At 51.3% G+C, this 26,740-nt stretch overlaps 1 protein-coding gene across 1 annotated transcript in view; it reads left to right on the forward strand.

The window, feature by feature from the left end:
• The window catches only part of EXOC6B (exocyst complex component 6B), a 225,406-nt gene that overhangs the window by 100,534 nt on the left and 98,132 nt on the right, over positions 1-26,740 (forward strand). The window contains exons 7-8 of the mRNA XM_079990810.1: positions 7,479-7,652; positions 10,930-10,998. Of these exons, the coding sequence (XP_079846936.1) occupies positions 7,479-7,652; positions 10,930-10,998 (243 nt within the window). The remainder of the gene's footprint in view (positions 1-7,478; positions 7,653-10,929; positions 10,999-26,740) is intronic.

A 26,740-nucleotide genomic window follows, 5' to 3' on the forward strand; every position in this document is an offset into this window, starting at 1 on the left:
CCCAAACCCCTTTCACCTTACACTTTCATGGCCTGGTTTCAGCACTGCCCAAATTCAGAGAGCTCCTGCCTGCTTCACCCAATGGGCTCCAGACATTTGCATCCTTCTCAGCTGGTTTGGGGGACCACGGCAAGAGGCAGGATGGCGGGTTTCAGCAACATACCCTTTTTTTTATATTCACCCCTAAGGTAAAGGTAAAGGAACCCCTGACCATTAGGTCCAGTCGTGACTGACTCTGGGGTTGTGGCGCTCATCTCGCTTTATTGGTCGAGGGAGCCAACGTTTGTCCGCAGACAGTTTTTCTGGATCATGTGGCCAGCATGACTAAGCCGCTTCTGGCGAAGCAGAGCAGCGCACAGAAATGCCATTTACCTTCCTGCTGGAGCGGTACCTATTTATCTACTTGCACTTTGACGTGCTTTCGAACTGCTAGGTTGGCAGGAGCAGGGACCGAGCAACGGGAGCTCACCCCGTCATTGCGGGGATTCGAACCGCTGACCTTCTGATCAGGAAGTCCTATGCTCTGTGGTTTAACCCACAGCGCCACCCGCGCCCCTTCACCCCTAAAACTGAGTCTAAAGCTCCTGCTTTCACCCTCTTCTTTTGAGAGCACTGGGAGCTGCCTTTGAACGCCACACTGCTCAAGTTAGTGCTGCCAGCCCTGAAGATGCCCTTTAGGAAGTCCGGCCCGGGAGTGCTTTGGGCCGTTGGAGGATCGCTTTAGCTCACCGTGTTAGGGGCTCAACCCTGGGACCCAATGCCCGCAAGCCATATGAATGGCAACCCCCCCCCCCCAGTGCTGTGTCTTATGCTCCCAGACTAGGACTGACCCTCGGCTGGCCTTGCGAGGGAATGAAGAGAGCCATAAATGGAGGGGATGGGAGGTACGTGGCCCAGGCACCTTTTGGCGTTATTGCTCAAGGTGCTGGAACCAGACAGGGCTCTCTCGACACCCTCCGCTTGCAGAGGACAATAAAAGGGGTGGGGTGGGGGGTTTGCTCCAGATTGATTGCCCTTCTGTGAGATGGCTGCTTTTACCCAATAGTTGAAAAGGAAAAGGGCTGCCTTTCATGTAAACCACACCAAAAGGTAAAGGTTTTCTGGTCCTCCTCCCTCCCGAGGTTCCTCTGATTTCTGAGGGGGTGGTGGTGGTGGAGCATCGCCGGGCTTTGATGTGGCTTCCAAGTGTGCCTCTCCATTGGGCGCCTGGCAGATGCCTTTATGCGAAACAGAACGCGGAGAATCGAAATGTGCCGGCCGGGCAGGTCATTTTTCTTTTTTTATGTGCAGTGTCAATTACAGTGCAGAGAGCTTCCTTCCCAAATCCATAACAGTAAAGGGCTTGGGTGGGGGGTGTGGGGGTCCTTCATGGCTGAGCGGCACACCTCCGCTAGCCTTTTCCTTCTGGGCTGAGATCTTGCAGGAGGGGAAACCGAACCCTGGTAATTCCATCCAAATTGGAGTAGCTAAGAGCGCCTGCCTCCCTGCCCACCCGCCTTTGCTTAGAGACTGACTGGGTTGTTCTGTGCAGTTCCATTTCCTTAGCTGGGGCTCTGGAATCTCCTCCCATGGAGCTTTTCCAGAAATGGCTGTAGGAGAATCTGTCGCCTGGTCTCAGTTAGGAGGGCACAAAACACGAGTTGTGCAGGGAAGTCTTCTCTTGGAGGTAGACAAGATGGCAGGCTGCTTGGCGCCTGGGGCTTGGTCACGAGGAGCTAGAGAGGTTAATCATGGGGCGCTCACCTTCTATGGGACAAACCCAAGGGAGGCATGATGTGTTCTCACTCCATGGTGTGGTCCAAAGGTCCATGAGGCCACTCCCATGCTGAAGCTTAGCAGGACTGTGTCAGGTCAGTGCCTGGGTGACTTAGCCACTTGGGTTCCAGGATGGCAGAAAGGCAGGGTGCAAGTGGAAGAAAATAACCCTCTGAACGTCAGATTGAGGGAACACATGGAGAAAGTCCGGTTAGTGATTGACATCCTGGTCCCTCTAGGTCAGGCATGAGCAAACTTGGCCCTCCAGATATTTTGGGACTACAACTCCCATCATCCCTAGCTAACAGGACCAGTGGTCAGGGATGATGGGAATTGTAGTCCCAAAAACATCTAGAGGGCCAAGTTTGGCCATGCTTGCTCTAGGTAGTAAAACTTATCCTGGTTCTTCCCCCTTCTCTTCTACAATCCACAACTAGGTCCTGTTGAGATTTAGGCTTTCAGCGCCTTTCGCCCTCTGCAGAGGCGGGGGACCTATTAGGATGGTGTGCCCCTCGAGCCTGATGGATCCAATGGGTTTCCAGACAGCTCTGGGGGGTTTTCAGGCTGATACGACTGGTGCGCCTGTCTAAGTCCTGGCCAACCTTTGGAGCATCCATATGGCTTGGGCCGTTGACCCGATCTCCCCTGAGCGCCCTCTCCTGCCTCATGGAGCCCATTTGGCCTCCTCCATGAGAAGTCCAGAGGGTGGCAACAGGAGAACAGGCCTTTCCTGTGGTGCCCCCCCATTTGTGGTACCTTCGTTGCATATCTTTAAATACCACACAAGCTTTTCCTCTTCTCCCATGCCTTTGGCTAAAAGCAATCTATGGCCTTTTAAACCACAGACGGGGTTATTGCTTGTTATTATGCTGCATATTATTGTGTTTTTCTCTTTTTTCTCTGTGATTTTAGGCTGAAGGAAGGTATGGAAAGTAACTAATAAGTTTAGACCTGTGCTTTCCATTGTCTGAATAAGGGGAAATAATGTAGAAGACAGAACTTGGTGAAAAAGGATTCCTAGGGCACAGGGACGCTCAAGGGTTCTTTGGTCTGCATTTTTAACTGAACCGATTTGTCTTTTCTGGATTTGCCTGGGGATCTGAACAAAGTTCTCTGAATTTTGCAAAAACAGTTCTTGGCTCTGAAAAAGGTAGCAAAATGCATATGAAATGCATATTTTGCAGCATTATAGTTTTATTGTGGTATTAAAATCTTGCTAAATAAAATAACAGCAATAAGTACACAATAAAAAACTCTAAGCGGTTTACATAAAATAGTATAAAATATTCATTAAAATAGCAACAAAAACAGATCTTAAAAACAGACATAATAAAATTATCAAAATATTGATAAACTCACGGGTTTTAAAAAATAAACTTACATAATAAAATTACATGCTTATGTAGGCTGCCCTGAACAAAAAACTTTTAAGCAGGCATCAGACATTTCATTGTGCATTTTATATCTGAGTTTCATGTAACCTTGTATGGCTTTGGCAACAAAGAACAATAAGAAATATATATATTTTCAAAAAACTGAATTTTAAATATCTTTAAAGATAATTTGAATTATTTTGGATTATTTTTTTTTTAAAAAATGCAGTTTTGAAATCTCTTAATAGCAATAAAGTTACAGTTGCCCATCTATATAATCTAACACTTTAACTCCAAAGCATTTTGGTCTGCAATGTGTACTTAAGCCGGAAAAATAATTGCAGAACAATATGTAAACATAATGGAAAAGAGATGCGTATGCAGATCTGACCTGTCCAACTCTGCAAGGAGGATAGTGAGCATCGCGCCTCGGGTGCTCTGACCAGCTGTGCACTGGCAGCAAACTTTCCCCAAGTGCTTCTGACTTTCGGAAAACTGAAATATCATTGGGGCTGATGAAGCTGTGAGCTGAGGTGCAAGTTGTGAACGCCACGCTTAGACAGAAGTTTGCCCGAGTCGCTTGAGTCTCAGAAGAAGGAACTGGTTCCCTTCTCTGCTGGAGCGGTGTCATCAGAGGGCTTCACAAGGGGCTCCTATTAGGATTCCTCAAGAGGAATCTGTAGATACCAAAGACCGGGGGTCAGAAAATTTTTTCAGCAGGGGGCCAGTCCACTGTCCCTCAGACCTTGTGGGGGGGCTTACTATATATATATATATATATATATATATATATATATATATATATTTGGGGGGGAGAACGAATTCCTATGCCCCACAAATAACCCAGAGATGCATTTTAAATAAAAGGACACATTCTACTCATGTAAAAACACTCTGATTCCCAGACCGTCCGCGGGCCAGATTGAGAAGGCGATTGGGCCGGATCCGGCCCCAGGCCTTAGTTTCCCTACCCATGCCAAAGACCCTTCTGGTTCACCCCTAACTGAGAGCACCTCAGTTTTAGGATGTTTCTGAAAACACCATAAAATTATGTGCGTGTAACTGTGGTGGTGCTGGTGGAAGCTGGGCCATTCCTAAATACTGGAGGGTGAGGAACCCTGACCTGAGCAGGTTTAGGGGGAGGTGCACTGATTTTCTTCAAAACGTTTGGAGGAGTGCAGCGTGTAGGATGCCCTTTGCACGTTGCTGTTGTCATCGTCCCTTGATTGCATCTGGGATGCTGCAGAGGAGCTCAAGCAATGAGGACAGATTCTGCCCCAAAGAGGTTACACAGTCTGAATATTGGCAGCAATGCCGGGAATGGCAATGGGAGGGCAGGAAGAGGCAAGAGTCGTGAGCAGGGGGTGGGATGTCGTTGGGAGTTTCATTTTAGGTCGGGGATGAGAGCAAAAGGGAGACAGCAGAGTTCATAGAATCATAGAATTGTAGAGTTGAAAGAGGCCCTGAGAGTCACCTAGTCCAACCCTTTATTTATTCGTTGAATACAGTCAAAGCTCGGTTGTTGAATGTAATCCGTTCCAGAAGACCGTTCGGGTCCCGAAATGTTCAACAACCAAGGTGTGGCTTCCGATTGGTTTCAAGAGCTTCTTGCACTCAAGGGGAAGCTGCGTCGGACGTTCAGGTTCTGAAAAACGTTTGAAAACCGGGGTATTTGCTTCCGGGTTTTCAGCGTTCAGGAGCCGAAACGTATGATAACGGAGGCGTTCGGAAACTAAGGTTTGACTGTAGCTATTTAGCTGCATTTCTAGCCCTCCATCAGAATATGAACACAGGGTGGGCTGCAATAAAAAAACACACACCATTGATACAATAAAAACCATCAAAACCAGTATCACAATGTGTAAAACCAGACATTGCTCCATAGATGTTCTCTTCAGTGTGGACCCCTACAATAGCCTGGGTGAACAGGGGTGTTTTCAGCAACCCCGGTGCTTGCCATATATTGGGAGAGGGAGAGGAAGGACGTCTGCAGCTGGAGTGCCACCACATCAAAGACCCCGTCCTTGCCCACAGCACAGTGCGCTTGCCCCTTTGGCGGGGCCAGAAGAAGGGCCTCCCCTGCAGATGTGAGCCCAGGGTCAGGCGGGTGTCGGGAGAGTCTCTCCTCCGGGTACCTGGGTCCTAAGTTGCTCAGGGCTCTGAGCACCCATGTCCTGGGGGTGTGCAGTGAGCCAGGGCAGAGCCTTGTGGCACTGCTGGGAGAGAGGGCAACATGGAGGGGCAGTTTAGGAGAACCTGGAGATGCTCTTGGGAGCAGGAGGTGCTTGGGTGGCTGATGGGGACAGAATCGAAGGATGCAGGAGGCCGTGGGGCCAGGAAGGTAAGATGGAGAGAGGCTGCTCAGAGCTCTAGAGGTAAGGGCAGCCCGTCCCGGTGCTGATTTTTGGCAGGGGAGAAGGACCCCTGTCTGTGTGGACTTGAGTGTGCGTCTTGCATAAAGGGGGAACTGGTTGCAGGAGAGCCTGCCGCGTTTTGCCACTAGAGGTCAGGGCTGTGCCGTGGCACAAGGGACTTGGCTGCCCAGGGTCCCGCACGGTCTCTCCATCTGGACTGGACGTGTTTTCGCACTGACTTTGACCTCTGAGAATGCCTTTAGCTTTTGGGCAGACTTCCAGGCGGAGTTTGGGAACGCTTAAGTCCTCTTTGACTTCGGTGGGACTCCAGCGTGTGGAACAGCTAAAGATTTGTCTTCATTAGTACCTTGCAGTGAAAGCTCTCTCCCCCCCCACCCACTTCCACACCCTGGGTGATTTCGCCCTGATCTTGTGGCTGTTGGTTATTTCAGTGGGTTTGCGTGAACCCGCTTGCACCCACCCACATGCTATCAAAAGCTGCTTCGTTCGCCTCATATGAGAACATTTTACTGTGACGATCCAGGTGCGATGAAGGTGTCAGTGGGGTTCCAAGGCCTGCAAAACCTCTAGTCTGTTCAAAGATGCTCATTTTGCCTTTGTAGTCCTCACACTTCACTCCGCCTGCCCTGTTCCAGGGGCAGCACTTTGATCAACAGGAGGAGGGATTTGCTCCTGCCTCTGACCCCTTGAGGGTTTTATGCTGTGTGGTCACAAGGGACTGCTTGGTCTTCTTGCCTCCAAGCTGCGCCATCTCCTCCGGCTGTGGCTGAATGGCACACTCTCCCTTTGCTCCCTTGCCCTGGGAGGGCTCCTGGGATTGCAGTCGGCCCTCCTTGCTTGTGGTCATGCCCAGTCAGTTCCCATTTTGGAGAGCAGGCCATCAGGGAGGGAGGGAGGGAGGGAGGGAGGGCCCTGGGTGGGATGGGGTGGCCAGCAGAGGAGTCCTGGACCCTCAAGGCCCCTTGCAACCATGGGATTCCTGCGGGCACAGCTTTAAGTCTCTTCCTCCCACCTCCCTCTCCCTGTTCAGCATCCTAAAGTGCAGCGCTGCAGCCAGCTGTTTCAGATGTGAGTGAAGAGTGGGGCTTGCCCCCTTCGGCTCCCTCCAAGCTGGGCTTTTGAAGACTGTCTCTGCATCCTAATCCCCTTCCAGTCACATCTATATAGACTCTGTCAGTGCACACATGCACATTTGAGGCTGGTGGATTTTCCTTTCTGTCATGGATACGGTGTTATCTAACGAGAAAATCCCTGCTCCCTTTCAGGCTGTCAGTTGAGCTGCAGAGCTCAATGGCATGTTTCTCCTCCATTAAAAAATGAAAGGAGGAAAGTCATGAAATTTCCCCCCCCCAGCTCCTTGCAGGCTTGTCCTTCCCCAACGCCCCCTTGTCCTGGGCTTCCTACAGATTAAAACATTAGGATTATGAACTAATTTGGGGAAACGGGAGGAGGGGGGAGGGCCTCTTCCTGCCAGGTTGCCCCCCCTCCCCGTCAGGCTGAGCCTTTGGGGTAATCCTGATCTGAGCATCTTGGCGGAATACATTTTGCAGACGGCGTCAATCAACTGTGCGCAATTCAGATTTCCCAGGGTGCTGCGGGAAGAATGCTTCCATGGATCTCTGGGGTCCAGATGTGGGAGGCTTTTACTGACATGGGATGAAAAGGGGAACACATCCAAAAGCAAAGTAACTCTTGCTCCTTAATGCATCCGGTGACAGCTGCCACATGGCTGGCTGCCGGGCCATCCCCAAGGCAGCTGGCTGTCAACCGATCGGTCTGGCAAAGGCACTGGGCTTAGGATGATAATTTGTGGAAGGAGGCGCCATTGATGCAATGGCACAGCCTCCCGGGAGGGTTAGAAATGGAAGGTAAATGCAGAAGGTGACTCGGTTGCGTGGTGTTTGGGGCACAAACATCCGTTCCGAAATAAGATGGCGGCAGGACTTAATTTCCCCAACTGTTTTGTGCTTTTTAGGCCCAGCAGCAAAGGAACCTGGGCAACGTTGTGTCTCAGCCCTCGAAAGCTGGTGGTCGGCGGTTCAAGAAGGATGCTTCTGCAGGATCGGAGCCAGAGGTCAAAAGCACGACCCCAACGTCCGAGCAGGAATCTGGGATCTTGGATGTCGAAGATGAAGAGGAGGATGAGGAGGCAAGTGCCTGCCAAGCGGAGGTGGGGTTGCCACGTGGCTCGCCTGGTGTGCCAGCCCTCTAGGGAGGAGAGAAGCCGTTCCCTTGGGCTAGGGGTGTGTGGGCCCCCGCGGGGGGTGTCCCTTAGGTGGCTGTCAGTGCCAGGCTGATAAACTGGCTCTTTGTGCCCCCTGGACATTCAAGGTTTATTGGTGAGCACTTTGGTTCCAAGAGGGAAGCAGCCCCTTCCTTCTCTCCCTGCCCCCCCCCATTTCAGTTGCCCCCTGTTCCTATTGCAGCCTGACAGCTGCAGTTCTCTCAGACAGCCAGAAGATGGCTGGGGGGGGGGCCCTTCCAGGGCAAAGGAAGACCCTTCTCTTTCCAGAGTCAACCAACGGTATCTGGTATTTTTTGAAGAAAATGAATGGAAAACCAAGGGATCTATGCATACGTGCTTGTCCAGAGTGTAAAACTGAAGTCTCTGTAAAGTTACCCTGCTTTTAAAAATCCCTTCTCTGTACCGAGCCTCAGTTTCCAGGTTGCTGGAGAGCTGAGGTGCCTCACCCAGAGCCCTGTACAGATAAGGATAGACCCCACGGCGGGGTGGAGAGCTCGGTCTGGCTGGTGGGTCAGATCCTCCCTCCCCCACCCCTTGCAGGCCAACTCCGAAAAGCGGATGGGAACCCTCACAGGTCATTCCCCTGATGTCACAGAGGCACCAGATGATTGGCACCTGCCATCGTTCAGCGGAAGTCTCACGGACAGCTGATGAGTGGTTACAGCAGCCTCCTTTGAAGATGCACTTTCTGTAGCAGCCAGCTGATTGGTGCCTTCAAAGAGGGTTGTTGTAATGCTACAGGGAGCCTCCCCCGCCACCGGCTGAAGGGTCTGCCGAGGGGGAAGTGCTCCTGAAAAGAGGACAGCTTCTCCCCTCTTCAGAAAAGTGGTTTGCATTCAAAGCATTTTCTCCAGCAGGGGGAGGGAGGAGGAGGAAGAGAGGCGTAGGGACGGGTTGGCTGTGGGGCAGCGAATCTAGGAGGAATCAATTGCCAGGTGGAGAAAGGTCTGACTGAGACTGGACAGCAGTGGAAATGTGTGGGTGCTGTTGCATTTGAGGAAGGCAGAGCCGTGTGGCCACTGGGAAGCCATTAGTCAGAAGAACCGCCACTTGACCCATTGCAGGAGGCATCTCAGGGGGTTGAAGTAGGTGACCCTTTGGGCCCCTTCCAACTCTGCAATTCCATGATTCTGTTTTATGACCCAAAAGTGAGATGCTGTATTGTAGTGCCACCCACGAAGGAGGTGGTTTAATGCCTGCCTGCAGCTCTCAAGCACCGGGGAGCTGCCTTGTACCAAGCCAGCCCGGTGCTTTTGGCTACAACCCCTGCCAGTCGCCCTCAGCTGATGTTTCAGATTCCAGGAGTTGTGTGTGGAAGGCAGCAGGTTGCAAAGGCTGGTCTAGCTCAGCTGGCGTAGCTGCCGGGGGCCTTAGGCAGAGAGGAGTCCTTTTGCTGCCCGCCCCCCCCCCAGAGATCCTGAGACTGGGCTTGGGACCTTCTGCAGGCAACCACTGAGCTGCACCCTTTACCCTCAGCAAGGGTGCCACCCTTGGAAGCCCAGGAAGCTGCCCAAGATTGCCTGCTGTGACTGGCTATGGCTTTCTGGGGTCTCAGGCGGAGAAAAGCCTTTTGCATTCCCTGACCCTTTTGAAACTGGGTGGGGGGGGGCCAGGAATATAGGTATGCAAGCAGCCACTCTCTCTTCTGCTGAGCCGCATCCCTTCCCATAGAGCTTGGCCATCAAAGGGGATTCACAATGTGAGTTTAGAATAATGCGATGCCATAAAAGGCAAACTCCAAAGCTCTAATTGGTTCAGCAGCAGTGTCAGAGGGCAGCTACATTTCCCCCTTTCTCCAGCGACCTTCATGAGCAGATGACCTTTGCTATTGACTTCACTGAGTTTTTTAAATTGGCGTTCCACCTTTCTTCCCATCACGAATCCATGGCAGCGCCCATGTGGCTCCCAACGGGTCCTTCCCTTCAGGTGTTGACCAGACCTGGAGAGGTGGTGGCCTCATCCTGTGCCTTCGGTCAGGGCTTAGGGGTGGGGAGTTTCCCACAGAGCTGGGGCAGTGACGGAGAGGGTGCTGCTCCTGATCTCTGACTCACGTGAGAGGAGGGCGCTGGCAACAAAGGACCTGAGAAGGACCGAGCTGTGCAAAAGTGGGACTCCGTTCAGGAACCAGCAGTGGGTGCTGTCCTTGGTGATGAAACTGACGTTGGAGCAGGGGGGTGTCGAAAGGGTGCGTCAGCAAGGGAGGAGGTTCTTTGGGGAGCAGGAGCCTTTCTTCCTGCCTGTCAGAATTAAGTTTGGGAAGGGTTGTGCCAATGGGGAAGGCCGTAGCCCATTGGTAGATCACCTGCCCAGGTTCAGTCCTTGGCACTTCCAGGTAGGTCTCTGGCGGTGCTGGGCTGACCAAACTTGGATAATAATAATAATAATAATAATAATAATAATAATAATAAATTTATACCCCAGCCATCTGGCTGGGTTTCCTTAGCCACTCTGGGTGGCTCCCAATAGAATACTAATACTAATACTAGTACTAATAATTTATTTATACCCCACCCATCTGGCTGGGTTTCCTTAGCCACTGTGGGAGCTCCAAACAGAATAATAAGGTTGCCTTCAGATGTCTTCTAAAAGTCAGATAGTTGTTTATCTCCTTGACATCTGATGGGAGGGCGTTCCACAGGGTGGGTGCCACCACTGAGAAGGCCCTCTGTCTGGTTCCCTGTAACCTCACTTCTCGCAGGGAGGGAACCACCAGAAGGCCCTCGGAGTTGGACCTCAGTGTCCGGGCTGGACGATGGGGGTGAAGATGCTCCTTAAGGTTTGCTTTTGCCGGCATTTAATTTCTCTAAGGGTCAGTCCTTGTGGAATGGCATCCCCCGAGCTTGCTTTGCCTCCTGGTTTTCCCCGCCTTGTCCTGTCCCTCTCCAAACTGGAGGTTGAGGTGAACGCCGAGAAGTTTGACAATCCGTGACAATCCGTGGGGCTTTTGACACCCAGGTTTCTTTCTGGGTAGGTGGTAATGTAACCAGCCGTAGGGTGGACTTCCTATACCCCCCCCCCCGATAGAGGCATTTCTGGAGGACTTGATTTGTGACCCCTCTGCCTTCCTCCTGACTTCCACCACAGCTTCTCACTTCCTCTTTCTCCCCACCACTCAGCCTAGTACATGTCACCAGAAATGTATCCACGTTTCAGCTGTGTGCTTCTGTTAATATCGCCTTAGGTGCCCGGTGCCCAGGATTTGGTGGACTTCTCCCCCGTCTACCGCTGTCTGCACATCTATTCGGTATTGGTAAGTGGTCTGCCATCTCTCCTCCACCTGTTGTAGGAAAAATGTCAAAAGATGGTCTGGAATCTTTGAGAAGTTGCTAGGTGATTACCAGCCCCATCTCTCCTGTAGATTTTTTTTGGTGTGTTTTGCATAAAACATTATTATTATTATTTTCCTGACAAAGGGTGATTTGGAAGGTATGGGGGCCATTTTTTGCTGCATTTTTAGTTTTGGTAAAGCCAAATCACCTTTGGTTCGCTCTGTTTCTGGGATCGCATAAGAACAGAAGAACAGGCTGCATGAGGTCAGTGGCCCACCTAGTCCAGGGTCCTCTTCTCACGGTGGCCGATCAGATGCCACAATGGGAAATCTGCAAGCAGGACTTGGGAACAAGAGCATTTTCCCCCTCCTGTGGTTTCCAGCAACTGTCCTTGAGAAGTATTGCTGCCTCTGGCTGTGGAGGCAGAGCAGAGCCACCTGGTTAGGAGCCCTCAATAGCCCTCTCCAGGAATTTCTGTAATCCTCTTTTAAATCCATCCAGTTTGGTGGCCATCACTGCCTCTTGTGGGAGCCAGTTGCATAGATTAATATGATCTGTCTGAGGGGAAAGGGTCTTTTCTTTTTTTGGTCTGCCCTTTATCTTCCAACGTTCAACTTGGTCGGATGCCCATGAGTTCTACTATTATCTGTGCCCACTCTCTCCAGGGCACACATAATTTTGTACAATCTTATCATGTCTCCTCTGACATGACTTTTTATCATGGATATAGAATCACAGATTTAGAAGGCACCATGAGGATCATCTAGTCCAACTTCCTGCAATGCAGAATCTTTTCAACGAATGTGGGGTTCGAACCCACAACCTTGGGAGTCTCATGTTCTACTGGTTGAGCTACCTCTTGGGACCTTAGTTTAGAGAAAAGTCCCAAATGCTATAACCTTTCCTCAAAGGGGAGGTTCTCCACCCCACTGACCATTTTGGTTCTCCTTTTCTAAACCTTTTCCAAGTCCTCTTGAAGAGATGCAGCCAGAACTATACACAGCATTCCAAATGCTGCTGCACCATAGATTTGCAGAGCATCATTAGTGCTCTCCTGGGCCCCTGCACTCTCAGTGCCTAGTTCTACAACTCCCCCATTCAAATTTTCATATTTTTTTCAGTTCCACCCCAAGAGTTCTTCTGATCCGGACCCTCCACAGCTCTTATCCCCTCCACCCCTCACAATCAAGTCTAAAAGCTGTTCTGCCACCTTTTGGATTTTAAGCGCCAACGGTCTGGTTCCGTCCTGGTTCAGGTGGAGCCCGTCCCTTATGCACAGGCCTTGCTTGCCCCAGAAACAAATCCAGACCCGTCCCCTCCCTTCCTGACGCCATCGTCTTATCCATGCATTGAGGCTCCATAGCTGCCCCTGTCTGCTGGCTCTGCACACAGACCCAGTGGCATTTCAGAGAAAGCTACCTTGGAGCACCCAGTTTTCAGGATCCTACCCAGCTTTCAGGATCCTACCCAGTCTGGCTTCCAGGAACTATAGAGTACAATTCCCCATGTCGTCGGTACCAGTGTGCACCAGGACCACTGTCTTCTGCACAGCAGTATCTACCAGGCTATCTAGGCAGTGAGCGACACCCACAGTCTTCCTGCCAGGCAGCAAATCCACCCTGCGGCCTGTGTGCCCACCACACACCCAACTATCTTATCCACCTTAAAAATCTCCCACTGCTGGGACCCCTCCAAGTATCCTCTGCACGAGAGAGAGCATGGCTCCTTGTCCACAGGGAATGGGTCCTGTCCGAGGGATTGCCCCCCTCTTCCTCAGAGTCATGCTTCTAGGAGAAGTAGCCATTGCCTTTTTGCCTCCTGTCATAAAGTCCCTGCTGTGTTATAGCAAACATGCTGATTACCGTCCTGCATTCCTGCCGGGAGGCAGACATTGCTGCGTCTGACACATTCTTCAAAGGCAAGTCTGACTCATCCAGCATAATTTAGGCCAAACAACCTCTCAAGTCCCATTGAAACTTTTACGGCAAGACTGTAGAGTCGCTCCGGAGTTTTAAAGCCTCTTCTTGTGAGGAGGGGGGTGGGGTGGAACTCGGGCTCAAGTCAGTTGCTATTGTGCCCCATCCCCAAACAGTAGCAATCGTAACAGGGAAATGACCAAAATTGTGCAGGGGCTAAATGTTAACGTTTGAAATCATAGAATTATAGAGTTGGAAGAGACCACAAGGGCCATCGAGTCCAACCCCCTGCCAAGCAGGAAACACCATCAGAGCACTCCTGACATATGGTTGTCAAGCCTCTGCTTAAAGACCTCCAAAGAAGGAGACTCCACCACACTCCTTGGCAGCAAATTCCACTGTCAAACAGCTCTTACTGTCAGGAAGTTCTTCCTAATGTTTAGGTGGAATCTTCTTTCTTGTAGTTTGGATCCATTGCTCCGCGTCCGCTTCTCTGGAGCAGCAGAAAACAACCTTTCTCCCTCCTCTATGTGACATCCTTTTATATATTTGAACATGGCTATCATATCACCCCTTAACCTCCTCTTCTCCAGGCTAAACATGCCCAGCTCCCTTAGCCGTTCCTCATAAGGCATCGTTTCCAGGCCTTTGACCATTTTGGTTGCCCTCCTCTGGACACGTTCCAGTTTGTCAGTGTCCTTCTTGAACTGTGGTGCCCAGAACTGGACACAGTACTCCAGGTGAGGTCTGACCAGAGCAGAATACAGTGGCACTATTACTTCCCTTGATCTAGATGCTATACTCCTATGGATGCAGCCCAGAATTGCATTGGCTTTTTTAGTCTTGCTGTATAATTGATGGGGGGTCTGGGTGGATTCTCCTTCACCAAGTGGCAGCTGAAGACCCTTCACTGGCCAGACCCCCACCCCCAACACAGGATGCTGTGCCTGTTCAGGAATGACACTCATGGGCCACTCCTGCCTGGGGTATTGTGCTTCTGTTAAGATTGTGGCATGGTGCATTTTTCCTCCAGGGTGCTAATGTCGCTACTCCTAGGGACTTTTCTGACCTTCTGCTCGTGGGCTCCTCTTTTAATCCTGTGAAAGGTAAAGGACCCCTGGACGGTTAAGTCCAGTCAAAGGCGACAATGGGGTATGGCGCTCATCTCGCTTTCAGGCTGAGGTAGCTGGCGTTTGTCCACAGACAGCTTTCTGGGTCATGTGACCAGCAGGACTAAACTGCTTCTGGGGCAATGGGACACCGTGATGGAAACCAGAGCGCATGGAAATGCCATTTACCTTCCCGTCACAGCAGTACCTATTTATCTACTTGCACTGGCATGTTTTTGAACTGCTAGGTTGGCAGGAGCTGGGGCAGAGCAATGGGAGCCCCCTCTACCACAGGGATGCAGACCGCCAACTTTCTGATAGGCAAGCCCAAGAGGCTCAGTGGTTTAGACCACAGTAAGACTGTGTTACTCTTGCGGTTTGAGCAGGTGAAGGTGTGTCTCGCAGGTGCCAAAGTTCCTGAGCATCTCTGTTAATGTCCTGAAGCCTTAAGCCCTGGGCCAGAGGTGGAACTCTGAGCTAAATCCAAGTTCCTTCTTCGTTCCTTCCATGTGATCTCAAAGTGCACGGTCTGGTAGCTTGCCCACCGTGGAATACAGGACCACAGGACTAACGGGTACATCTCCCTGTTTGGGGGTGCTCCCTTGGGACACAGCCTCTAAAGAATGGATGTCAAGAATGCACAAATCTGCTTTCAGTCAAAAGGCAGAGAACCAAAGGGGTCCTTCCCCATGGTGTGTATCGCACAGCAATTGAGCCTGGCCTGAGAATGACCTGGGAGGGCAGCTGTCCACTTCCCTTGACCGGTGGCTCATTCCTGAACAGCTTTCGAGGCTGTGCTCTCAGAGTGTGCGGTCTCAGCGGCCAGGCAGGCACCAGAGAAAATGTTCACATCGGCTCCGGCCGGAAGGATCATAACGTAACAGTTCTAAGAAATGCAAATATTTGTCATTTACAATAGCGTTATCTAAGTGCTTAGCCTGCAGTTGAAAAGGCCCACTTTGAATAAATACAGCAATATTTATTATTTTTAGTGAACCCGACCTTCCTGTCACCTCACTTTTATGGCTGAGCAGCTTGTAAGTTCCCAAAGGATTATTTGAAAAAGGAAAAAAAAAAATCCTTCTTCTATCTGCCAGTCCTCCTTATCAGCAGGGTAGGAGTTCACGTATTGTAACACAAGGTCAGCGCTCGGTCATGGTCTTGGAGGCAGGGCCAGGCACCTGTAAATCCTTCTTCCTTCACCAGCGGAGGCAACCTACAATATCAAACAGGCATGGAGACTTTCCAGGAAGTGCTGAACTTTGGCAGGAAGGGCAGGCGGCGGGGGGGGGGGGGGGCAGAAGCAAACCAGGGTCAGGCTGTGGTGAACAGAGAGTGGACTCTCACATGACTGGGGACAGCAGACTCCAGCAAGGACTCTCGCTCTCTCTTCTGGTCGGTGCAGAATCTTCGCTCAGGATCTTCTCGGTCATTTTGTTGTTTAGTTGTTTAGTCGTGTCCGACTCTTCGTGACCCCCTGGACCAGAGCACACCAGGCACTTCTGTCCTCCACTGCCTCCCACAGTTGGTCAAACTCAGGCTGGCAGCTTCGAGAACACTGTCCCACCATCTCGTCCTCTGTCATCCCCTTCTCCTTGTGCCCTCCATCTTTCCAGGCATCAGGGTCTTCTCCAGGGAGTCTTCTCTTCTCATGAGGTGGCCAAAGTCTTGGAGCCTCAGCTTTAGGATCCGTCCTTCTAGTGAGCACTCAGGGTCATAGGGAATCAAATCGACTAATGTGCCTTATCAATACCTACAAGCCGAGTGAGCGGCAGGGTGCTGCGCACCCCCAGCCAAGAACTCACTCGCAGCAGCTTCCACGATGCTCCAGTTATACATGTCCAACTCTACAGTTCTATGATTCTATGTGCACACAGGCTTCTAGCCTCCAGGCAGCTGTCCACAGCTCTACGCCCTGTGGGGCAGTTGCAGCTTATGGACCCTCATCTGGCGGGTCACAGATGCACAGCCTGAGGCTCCACCTCTAGGAAAGCCATTTTTGCTCTTCAAGCCCCTCCTGGTTCTGGAAGGTGGTGGGGTGGGGAATGGTGGAGGGTCTGTTGGGCCATCCCTCGCCTGAGCAGTCTCTTCTTCCTCTGCTGCATCTTGCATGCCTGCCTCCATCTCGGACTGCCCTGACCCTTCCTCCTCCCCCTGCCCTGGCTCCTATCTTGCGGGTGGTGCCAAACGCCATAAATGGTTGCCCCCACCCCCAGACTGCTCCTCTGGCCCCCTGCCTCTACCACACACTTTTCAGGGTCCCTCCGGTCCGCAGCAGGCAAGTTTTGTCTCTCGTGAGCCTCAGAGCAGGGGGCTCCTTGCTCTGACAAAATGGGTGGCATGAGGATGCTCGTGTCGAAGCCAGAGGACCAGACTTCCTCGTGTTTTTGTAAGTCATGGGCTATGGATGGCTTCTAGCCAGGATTGCTCTGCTCTGCTCTGCCTCCATGGTACCCCTGGAGGCAGAAATCCTTCTGAATCTCAGTTGCTGGAAACCAGAGGAGGGGATAGTCCTGCTCTTGCTGGTTTCTCATTGAGGCATCTTCTGGGCCCCTGTGAAAAGAGGATGCTGGACTAGACGGGCCATGGGCCTGATCCGACAGGCTCTTCTTGCGTTCTTTAGTGGCAACCTGTTGGTTTGGGTCAGACATGTAGGTACCATTTGGGGAATGGTAGTGTTGTGCATGTGGGGTACCCCTTGTGTGCAAGAGGGGTTAATCCCTCCCTCCCAGTATTGTAGGGGTACCATGGAACAGGAAGGCAGCAGCATTGCATGATGATGCCAAAGGCACGCGATGAAACTGCCCCACATGTAGCCAAGGGATTGATGGATGGAGGGTTCCTTGCGTATGAAAGAGGGCAGCCAGTTCATGATCAGCATCTGTAACGCTCTTCTCTTCCACCCTCTGCCTCTTCCTATGATAGACATGCTTGGAGGGTCTTACCAGGCGTGCCTCTGCTCAAACATCCCCTCAAGACCTCTTCTCTGTCCATCTGTCCGTCCATTCCTTTTGTGGGGACCCAGCCCACCCCTTTCCTTCCTGCATTTCCAAGGTTGGGCCCCTTCCAACTCTGCAATTCAGTGGTTCTGTGGACATTGTGGCTGTTTACAGCTATGTCCCGGGACTGGAAAAACTAGAAAGCAGAGCTTCTTCTCCGTATGTTCTCCTCCTTCTCCATCTCCATCTGTCTCTCTGTCTCTCTCCACCCCCCTCCTTCATCTCAGGCGCCCCATCAGCCTGCCCTGGCCTGTCTCTGAGCCTCCTGTCCTGACTTGGCTGACCTAGCGGTGCCTGGTGGAGTTAGATAGCTGTAAACACGGGGCTGAGATCATAGGGAACGGCCGAAGGGAGATGCTTTGTGCGCCGCATTGATAAGGGCACAGGAAAAGCCATTAGAATGAACAAGTGTCAGTGACCTGCGATAACCGCTTTGGGTTGGGGGCTAATGGAATCTGGGGAGCAGCCGCCGCCAGGGCTTTATTTCTCTCTCGCACTCTCCCCCCCCCACTGCCCCCAGTTTGCCCCTGCCCTGTGGCTCACAAAACCCAGTGGCTTGGTTTTTCACAGGGGCGTGACATTGCTCCCACTGCAGACAGCGGCAATTCCTTCTTGCAGACTGGTTCACAAGCAGCCTGTGAGTCTCCCGAGACTGAACAGGGAGAGCAGGCAGAAGGGAAAAGGGAAAAGAGCTCCGCGGCTCCTGCAGCTGCTGTCCAAACACCAGCAACCCCTTGGCACAGTCAGGGAAAGAGTGTGAAAATAATGATTTGAGTTGACCTGAACAGGTTTCTCACCCTGCCCTAGTGAGGCTCCCACCAGAGGCAGATTTAGGGCCATGCAACTGGTTCCCCCACCCAGGGCGCAGGGGCAAGGCCTCCTTCCAGCCTCCTTCCCAAAACCAAGTTAGTGCTTGCCCGCCTTTGGGAGGGAGGCTGGAGGGCTCCAAAGCCTTGCACCTCCTTCCCAAAACCCAGGGCCTCTCTTACCTGGCTTTGGGAAGGCACCACAAGGCCTGGAGTGTGTCTAATAATAATAATAATAATAATAATAATAATAATAATAATAATAATAATTTATTTATACCCCGCCCATCTGGCTGGGTTTCCCCAGCCACTCTGGGTGGCTTCCAACAGAACACTAAAATACAATAACCTATTAAACATTAAAAGCTTCCCTAAACAGAGCCGCCTTCAGATGTCTTCTAAAAGTTTAGAGAGCCAGTGTGGTGTAGTGGTTAAGAGCGGTAGACTCCTAATCTGGGGAACTGGGTTCAAGTCTCCGCTCCTCCACATGCAGCTTCTGGGTGACCTTGGGCCAGTCACACTTCTCTGAAGTCTCTCAGCCCCACTCACCTCACAGAGGGTTTGATGTGGGGGAGGAAGGGAAAGGAGAATGTTGGCTGCTTTGAGACTCCTTAAAAGGAGTGAAAGGTGGGATATCAAATCCAAACTCTTCTTCTTCTTCTAGTTATTTTTGTCTTTGACATCTGGTGGGAGGGCGTTCCACAGGGCAGGTGCCACTACCGAGAAGGCCCTCTGCCTGGTTCCCTGTAACCTCACCTCTCGCAGCGAGGGAACCGCCAGAAGGCCCTCAGCGCTGGACCTCAGTGTCTGGGCAGAACGATGAGGGTGGAGACGCTCCTTCAGGTATACAGGACCGAGGCTGTTTAGGGCTTTAAAGGTCAGCACCAACACTTTGAATTGTGCTCAGAAATGAACTGGGAGCCAATGTAGGTATTTCAGGACCGGTGTTATGTGGTCTCGGCGGCTGCTCCCAGTCACCAGTCTAGCTGCCGCATTCTGGATTAGTTGCAGTTTCCGGGTCACCTTCAAAGGTAGCCCCACATAGAGCACATTGCAGTAGTCCAAGCGGGAGATAACCAGAGCATGCACCACTCTGGCGAGACAGTCTGCAGGCAGGGCGGGTCTCAAATGTTGGCCTTGCATAGGGCACCCTGTTTCCAAGGCCCACTCCTGGTGGGATATTGGTGGGCGGAAGAGAGCAGAAGGAGCGAACCCCAGGAGGTTAGAGAGGATGTCCTGGGTGAGGGAGTTTCCAGAGAATGACTTGATATTCTAACGAAGGCTCCTCCTCCTTTGCTTCAAATACAAAAGAAACAGGTGTGGGATTGGCCGGTCTGGGCGGGGCAAGAGGGAGAAGGAACCAATGAGAAGGGCTGTAGCTCATTGGGAGAGCACATGGGTCATATGGATAAGGACTTGGGCTCAGTCCCTGGCAGCATCTCCCAAGATGGGCTGCAAAGAGCCCCATCTGAGACCCTGGGGAGCAAGTGCCCCTCAGCCTGGACAGCCGTGAGTTGGACCTGAGAAAAGACAAGTTCGTGTGGGTTCACCAGAACCCATCCCAAGGCCTCTTCCTCTCAGTTAATTCACTGGTTCTCAGCCATTTCTGTGTCCTGCGCTTCCTTCCTTCCTTCCTTGGGGTTCATTTCTTGCCTGTGTCTATGCTTTGGGGGCTGTGCATTGCTGCACTTCTGCAACCAGCTTTCCTGGGTCTCAGTGATTCAGACAGTTGCTGGTGGTTCTATCTGTGGATTGCCATTCTTCCTCCAGGATGCACCTGTGTCTCTTCAAATACAGAGAAATGATTGGTATTCAGCACTCGTTTTCAAGGCTGTTCACAAGGCAGAGGGTGGGCGATGCTTGGGGCCTTCTTCTGGCTTATGTGCCCTCTTCCGGGGCCCTTGATTTTGGATGTGCACATCCAGCTAACAGTGGACACATCACATTTCTGTGTGCAGTTGTGCTGTCTGGATAGACAGCAGTTATATCTCCGCAATGGGGAGAGAAGAGTCAACGGTGATTTCAGGTGTGGGGAACCCCTGGCCCTCCAGATGTCACTGAAGCACAACTCCCAGAACCCCTGGCTCTTGGCCATGCTTGCTGGGGCTGGCGGGAGTTGTAGTTCGACAACATCTGGAGGGGTCCCATCTGGCACAGAGCTTTCAGTGATTGTGCTTCTTACAGCCAACTCAAAGCAGCTGAAAAAAGCCTGACACTTTTACACTTTTGACTGCAGTCCCTCTCCTGATCTGAGATGTGCCAGATATTAGCCGCATTTTGCAGCTTGCGCAGCAAAGTGCATTTGGCCAGGGTCTGGCCTTCGAGGAATCTGATAGCTGCAGCCCATTGGCCTGACTCAATGTGAGCTTTGTCCCTCCGTGTTGAGGCTCGGATGGAGCTTGGCTGCTTTGGCCGCTGGCTTTGCCAAGCGCTTTGGAGAGAAGCCGTCACAGAGGTGAGGTCACTTGCCTGAAGATGTGCAAAGTGGGGAAGATGAGACCCAGTGCCCGCTGGGGAACCCCTGTCATTTTAGTTGCATGGCTTCTGAGACACACATGTTGCCCACTCCTGCCTCTGGATTTCCTTCCCTCTCTGTGATGAAAATCTAACTGATCTGGGCACATCCCTTTTCTGGATCCTGACTTTGCAAGTTAGGGCACCATTCAGCACGTAGCCCCTTCTGCTTGAACCATTGAAGCAGGCGCCGGGGAGCAGGACCAGTTGCCTTGTAACGCCTAGAATTAATGGATTGTGTGTTGCGCAGACTAAGTTGCTGTTTGCATCTCCAGAGATGATGAGCAGAGGAAAGGCCACTGACTTTTGAATCTGCAGGCAGCAGCATGAGAAGGAGAGGAGTGCATTTGGGCTGTGGGCCACCCTCCGTGCCTCGATTGGTGGACGTTTGATGAAGTTGCATGTTGGAAGATGGAGCAAAGACAAAACAAAGTCCTTCGCACGGTGCAGAGTAAACTGTGGAAGTTCCTCCCCAAAGAAACAATGATGGCCACCAACCAGGATGGCTTGAAAAGAGGTTTAGACAAATTCATGGAGGGGAGCGTCAGCCATTGCCACTAGCATAGTGGGGCTATGCTGTGCCTTTACAGTTGGGAGGTGGCGGTGCTTCTGAATCCCAGGAGGGGAGCGTTGCTCTTGCACTCGGGTCCTACTTGTGGGTATCCCATAGGAGGCATCAGGTTGGCTGCTGTCAGAACCGGACCCAGTGGGCCACTGAGCATCTCTTGTCTTTTTGCGCTCTTCTCTCTGGCAGGAGGAGAGAAGCAGGAGAGACCTTCAGGGCTCTGCTTCAGCTGCTGTCCTTTGAGGCCGAGAGTGTGCTTGGCTTTAAGGCTCTGGGGGCTTTGAATTGGCATCTGTTCCTAGTCACTTCGTTGGAGGAGCGTCAGTGCAGAAGGAAAGGGCAGACAGGGCTGGCACCCCGCCTATCATCAGAAGAAAGGGGCCTTGTTCGCAGCCCCTCTTAAGAACAGCTTTCAAAATGTGGCCTTCAGTTGTCCTGGGTAGGTTTGTGAAGGAAGATTAAACTCCCCGCCCCCCATTTCCCTGCAGTGATTTGTAATTGAAGTGGGCACACAGCGGGTGTGTGGGGTGTGTTTCTGTGGGACTCTCCTGATTTCTGTGGCTTAGGGCAAAACAAATGACCTCCAGGAGTCAGGAAAACGCACCTCCTGCGTTAGCTCTTGGGCTTTGAGCCTTGGAGTTTGGGCTGCACAGGAAAAGGACAGCCTGCTTGCCATGTGAAATTGGAGTTGTCCTGCACATCGTTTGTATGTCATAATTATCTCTTAAATCATAAAATGTGTTCCTTGGGTCGCCAGAGGTTCTGGCAAGAGAACAAAAGTTCCCAGACTTCTCTTCTCCTCCCCCTTCCAGCGCATGTAATACCCTTGACTTAAATACGAGATTCATCTTGTCCGGGGGAAGATGATGTGGATACGAGGAAATGAATGTTCAGTAAACAGCCGACGTGGGGTCTAACCTCCTTGCAAACTCTGCGCATACAAATCAGGATGAAGGCTCAATAAAAAGGTCACCTGGAAGTGACCTCAAAGCTCAGAAAATAGACTTTTATTGCAGCGTCTAACACGCATTGCAACTAGTTGTCTTCAGAAGCAAGGAAATCTCCCACTGCCTTCTGCCAGGTCCCAGGAGGAACAGTTCACAGAGCTTGTGCTTTCTGTGCAGAGTGCATGTAGTGTACCTTTTGGTGTCTGTAAGGCCTTCAGCTCCTCGCTTGTGCACTCGGGATCAGTGCCAAGGTGTGTGTTTACGAAGAGTGTGTGTGAAATGTGTGGTGTTTTTTTTTTTTAAAAAAACTTTTTAAAATGTGCAAATAATCCTCATATACATTAGAAAACTTTATCACATTGGGTTGTAGAATGCACTGTTTCTGTGTGTGGGCATGTACCTTTCCCCTTGGCTCCTCCGTGGTCTTATGTGGTCTGCCTGTTTAAAATCCTGCCTCAAAGTTTGTGGAAAGTGGCGATCGGTTAAAGCCAACCTTGGCAGAGCTAGCAGTGCTTTGGACTGCACAAGGACTGACCATCAGGGAGGGCTTTAAATTCATTTTATACATTAGGGAGGATGGCGGGCGGGCATCTGTGAACAGGGGCTAGACCCATTGCGAATGGTGTTCGGCTGCTTCGAAAGCCCAGGCCCCTTCAGCCTCCTCTTTGCTGTCTGCTCTCAGGCCCTCCGGGGAGAAGCTCCCCTGGGTCAGGCCTGGGGCTTGCCAAGACAAACCCAGGCCTAAGGGGCTGCTCCACTAGCGAAATGGGCAGCGGAGAAGGCTCTTTGTCGCAGAGGGGCAGAGAGGCCCAGACTGCCTGCCTCAAGCAGGGAGGGGCCTCTATACCAGGACTTAGACTCATAGAATTGTAGAGACTACCAGGGGTCATCCAGTCCAACCCCCGGCCAATGCAGGAGTCTCAGCTTGGTTTCTGGAGGCCGAGGGAGGTGTTTAAGGAAGCCCAAGGGCACAACTGCACAGTGGAGACCCAGAGATGCTGGCCAGAGCAGCCATCCATCTTGAGCTCCTCACTCCCTCTGTCCAGGCCAAGGCCTGTGGGGCTGGGTCATCTGCTCAAAAGTGGGGCCTTGAAAAAGGGAGCTTGAAGGGACAAGTGGGTTGAGGACCCCGGAGGGAGGGGCTGTCCTGGTGGGAAATGTGTGGGGAGGAGTCCAGGGAACAGGCAAAGTGGGAGAGGAACAGCAGCAGTCCAAAGCGGAGTGCAGAAGGGCACTTGAATGTGACTGCTTTGCTTTCTTATATAAGAATATAAGAAGAGGCTATTGGATCAGGCCATTGACCCACATAGCCCACCATCCTGTCCTCACAGAGGCCAGCTGGATGCCCCAATGGGAAATCTGCAAGCAGGATCCAAGCACAAGAGCCCTCTCCCTTCCTGCCGTTTCCAGGAACTGGAATTCAGAAGCATTGTTGCCTCCAACTCTGGAATCATAGAATCCTAGAATCATAGAGTTGGAAGAGACCACAAGGGCCACCGAGTCCAACCCCCTGCCAAGCAGGAAACACCATCAGAGCACTCCTGACATATGGTTGTCAAGCCTCTGCTTAAAGACCTCCAAAGAAGGAGACTCCACCACACTCCTTGGCAGCAAATTCCACTGTCAAACAGCTCTTACTGTCAGGAAGTTCTTCCTAATGTTTAGGTGGAATCTTCTTTCTTGTAGTTTGGAACCATTGCTCCGTGTCCGCTTCTCTGGAGCAGCAGAAAACAACCTTTTCCCCTCCTCTATGTGACATCCTTTTATATATTTGAACATGGTTATCATATCACTCCTTAACCTTCTCTTCTCCAGGCTAAACATGCCCAGCTCCCTTAGCCGTTCCTCATAAGGCATCGTTTCCAGACCTTTGACCATTTTGGTTGCCCTCTTCTGGACACGTTCCAGTTTGTCAGTGTCCTTCTTGAACTGTGGTGCCCAGAACTGGACACAGTACTCCAGGTGAGGTCTGACCAGAGCAGAATACAGTGGCACTATTACTTCCCTTGATCTAGATGCTATACTCCTATTGATGCAGCCCAGAATTGCATTGGCTTTTTTAGCTGCCGCGTCACACTGTTGGCTCATGTCAAGTTTGTGGTCAACCAAGACTCCTAGATCCTTTTCACATGTACTGCTCTCAAGCCAGGTGTCACCCATCTTGTATTTGTGCCTCTCATTTTTTTTGCCCAAGTGCAATACTTTACATTTCTCCCTGTTAAAATTCATCTTGTTTGTTTTGGCCCAGTTGGAGGGCAGAGCAGAACCAAAGTGGCTGGTAAACCAATCGCTAGCCCTCTCCTCCATGAATTTGTCCAATCCTCTTCAAAGCCACCCCCGTTGGTGACCATCACTGCTCCTGCGGCAGGGAGTTCCATAGCTTATCCACGTGCTGTGCAAAGAAGGACATCAGAAGGAACTTTCTGATGGTAAGAGCTGCTTGACAGACTCCCTCAGGAGGTGGTCCTGGAGGTTTTTAAGCAGAGGTTGCATGGCCACCTGGCCAGGATGCTTTAGTTCAGATTCCTGCATTGCTGTGGGTTGGAATAGATGACCCCTGGAGGTCCCTTCCAACTCTACAATTCTATGATTCAGTGACTTCCTTTCTTCCCATGGCACTGATGCTCACCACAGTCTCCCCTCTGTATCCATCTCCCTTCCAGCCATGGCATCTGGCGGCGCAGGGGACCCTTCTACCCGGTACTGATGCCGGGATGGTGGCCGTTCCAGGATGTGGCCAGTAGGGGGCATCTCTTGACCACCCTTTTAGCCTTTCAGCTCTGGCCCTTGCGCAAGGCTAGGGCCAGCCTCTGCCCCGCTGTGCAAATGAGCCAGATGGCGAAGTGTGATATCCCGCTGACCCTCATTAGTGAGCCGTATGAAAAGGGCTCCCCTCTTCACATGCAAACATATTAAAGCAGCCCTTAGAGTTTCCCCCTATATAAAACTGTCTTCACTTCCCCTGGCCAGGCAGTTAAAAGGGGAACTCCAGCTGCAGCCAGACAGGGGAAATGAAAGGCTTTAAGGAACTTTCTCGCTGCTCTCTTACCCACAGAGAGGGAGGGAGAGGGAGATTTAAATGGAAAAGAGGCCTTTAGTTCCTTGGAGTCGGGTTGATTAGGAAAACATGGAGTTGCTGTTCCCAGTGGATGAGGCAGGAAAATCCCCCCATCTCCCACCCCACCCCAGACTACCTTTCTGGTGGCTGCAGGGCTGGGCAGAGAGGGGTCTGCAGCGAAGGGCTTCCAAGTTTGGGGGCTGCCTTCATGGCGGAAGATACAGGGCAGATCCCAGTGCCTGAATGTTTTTTTGCAGCAAGGGAGTCCGAGGGACTGAGGCAGATAGTGGGGATGGAGAGAGATGAACTTCTAGGCCTAACAGGCAAAACGACAACGTCCAAATCGCCATGTCTGTATGGCATCCATCCAGTAGTTCCCAAAGAACTCAAAAGTGAAATTGCAGATCTTCGTACAAAAATATGTAACTTGTCCCTCAAATCAGCCTTCCTGTCTGAGGACCGGAATGTAGCCAACGTAACAACAGTTTTAAAAAGGGATCCAGAGGGGATCTTGGAAATTGAAGGCCACTTAACTTAACATCCGTCTTGGGAAAACTGGTGGAAAGTATTGCTGACGACAAAATAACCAAGCATATAGAAGAAGAAGTCTTGCTGAAGCAGAGCCAGCATGGCTTCTGCAAAGGCAAGTCCTGTCTCATGAATCTTTTAGAGTTCTTCAAGAGTGTCAACATGCATACGGATAGAGGCGAGCCACTTGACCTAGTGCACTTGGACTTTCAAAAAGCTTTTGACAAAGTACCTCTTCAAAGACTCCAAAGTTTGATAGTCAAGGGATAAGAGGAGAGGTCCTTTTGTGGATTAGTTAAATTGCAGGAGACCTTGCCAACGAAGGTCCATATAGTTAAAGCTATGGTTTTCCCAGTAGTGATGTATGGAAGTGAGAGCTGGACCATAAAGAAGGCTGATCACCGAAGAATGGATGCTTTTGAATCCTGGTGCTAGAGGAGACTCTTGAGAGTCCCATGGACTGCAAGAAGATCAAACCTATCCATTCCAAAGGAAATCAGCCCTGAGTGCTCACTGGAAGAACAGATCCTGAAGCTGAGGCTCCAAGACTTTGGCCACCTCATGAGAAGAGAAGACTCCCTGGAAAAGACCCTGATGTTGGGAAAGATGGAGGGCACAAGGAGAAGGGGACGACAGAGGACGAGATCGTGGGACAGTGTTCTCGAAGCTACCAGCATGAGTTTGACCAAACTGTGGGAGGCAGTGGAAGACAGGAGGGCCTGGCGTGCTCTGGTCCAGGGGGTCACAAAGAGTCAGACACAACTAAACGACTAAACAACAACAACAGTTGCAGGAAACAGAGAGTTGGAATAAATTGAAAGGGACAAGTCTCCAAATGGAGAGCTGTAGAAAGCAGAGTCCACCAAAGAGGAGTATTGGGACCTGTGTTTTTTTAACTTGTTCATAAACAATCTATAGTTAGGGATGAGCAGTGAGGTGGCAAAGTGGTAAAATGTTAAATACAGCCCAATATAAGGAAGTGTAAACTGATGCATGTCAGAGCACAAAAATATGAATTTCACATATACACTCATGGGGGCAGACTTGGTGGTAGCAATGGATCGTAGCAACCGTCCTCTGCTACCAATGTCAGAATTCAGGCTCGGTCAGAGGTATGTGCCTATCTCTCCAGGCACCGGCTGAATTCCTTTGACCTCCCTCCGGCGACTCCCGGCAGTAAAAAACACACGAGGTCCGTTCCAGCGATTTTCCTCAGGCTGTGAGAAAAACACACCAACTGCTCTCCTCCTCCCTGCTCTCCAGCATATCCCCAGGGAGGGG

The sequence above is a fragment of the Podarcis cretensis genome, assembly GCF_951804945.1.
Source record: "Podarcis cretensis genome assembly, chromosome: 9".
NCBI lineage: Eukaryota > Metazoa > Chordata > Lepidosauria > Squamata > Lacertidae > Podarcis > Podarcis cretensis.